Raw genomic sequence first — 1,321 nt, 5'->3', positions numbered from 1 at the left:
GAGGAGGGGGAGTCGATATAGGACTGGACTGGTGTTTTTACGACCCCATCGACCCAATTTGAATCATTTAGAAGGCAGGCTTCCGACCCCAACCTGGGCTGAGAGGTATACAACATCCAGGCAGCAAGACCCAGATACTCGATAAAAATGTTCTCGCCACTCGGGAATCGAACTCGGGTCGCCTGCGTGCCGTGCGAGAACCTAGCGTCCAATCGCTACACCAGAGACGCCGGTTCTCTCTATGACCCGTGCTGAGCGAAACCAGATTTTACTACAATTATTGTATCGGTCGTTACTTCAAGAAGACATTTAAAATATCCCCATAAAAACAATATGAGGTACTGGTTTAACGAATCCAAGGTTTTTCAAAATCAGGCAAAAACCCTCAAGTTGCAGACCTTTTCTCCTTTTCCATGAACATCTGATAGCCGAGTGAAGTAAAAATGCTGCAGTTTCTTTTTCACTTGAACGCTTATAAGTGTACACCTTTAGTTGAAGTATCCAGCACAATGTAAAGATTGATTTTAGAATCTCTGCCAGCATATTATAGGCAAAAGTACAAAGAATGCTGTGATACATGGTGCAGTATTGTATGCTGTGGCTTCAACGTCATTTCCAATATGGCTGTGAAGGTTTCACTTATAGCTTATAGTAGGAGAAAATTCCTTAAACAAGGCTAATTGAACCGTTAAGAATGTCTCGTACAGATTTTGGCTTTTGTTTCTTTCTTTCTTTCTTTGTATTAGAAAGAGGTTCACGGTGCTTACAAAACAAATAGGTCATATGAGGGTCGAATGTTAAAAGTGTTACTAGAGAGTAGCATGCAAATGAAAAAGGAGGAGAGACAAGGACTTTGATAGGAAGAAAGGAGCAAAGCACACCAGAGCACCCGCTTACCAACCACTGAGATTGAGCTATCATCGTCCACACCGCAGTCCTGCATAATATCCACAACGCCCCTCCCCTATTTGAGCAGGCTCGACTGTACTCAAGACATAGGCTATAATTCTACTAAGCACTGACCCCAAATGAACATGAGGTTCTCCCCCATGCCGACCCAGGGGTCAAGGTTACGGCTATCTCTGTGACGTCCTCCGCATCCATTGGCCCACTCCTGGGCGAAATTGGCAATGGCGTCATCCCAGATCTGTGGAGAGTTTGTAAGTTATTGTAGAGTAAAAATTAATGTTAAAGAGTTTTACGCATCCATCGACACAATTATAATTATTAAGAACGTTTGTTTTAGTAAGCTTTTTTACGGCACTTGAAACACAACTAGTTCATACCTGGACACCTGGAAATGCTATCTCTAGCTCCACCC

The 1,321-nt window shown here is 43.1% G+C and overlaps 1 protein-coding gene across 1 annotated transcript in view; it reads right to left on the bottom strand.

Annotated features, from left to right (window-relative positions):
- LOC101847096 (glioma pathogenesis-related protein 1) overlaps positions 1–1,321 on the bottom strand; it is a gene marked incomplete in the record, with an annotated part of 43,761 nt that overhangs the window by 8,414 nt on the left and 34,026 nt on the right. The window contains 1 exon segment of the mRNA XM_005094973.3: positions 1,024–1,147. Within this exon segment, the coding sequence (XP_005095030.2) occupies positions 1,024–1,147 (124 nt within the window).

Source organism: Aplysia californica, unplaced genomic scaffold, assembly GCF_000002075.1.
Source record: "Aplysia californica isolate F4 #8 unplaced genomic scaffold, AplCal3.0 scaffold00092, whole genome shotgun sequence".
In the NCBI taxonomy this organism is placed as follows: domain Eukaryota; kingdom Metazoa; phylum Mollusca; class Gastropoda; order Aplysiida; family Aplysiidae; genus Aplysia; species Aplysia californica.
The sequence above is the reverse complement of the archived record's forward strand: the minus strand, read 5'-3'. Positions and strand labels throughout refer to the sequence as shown.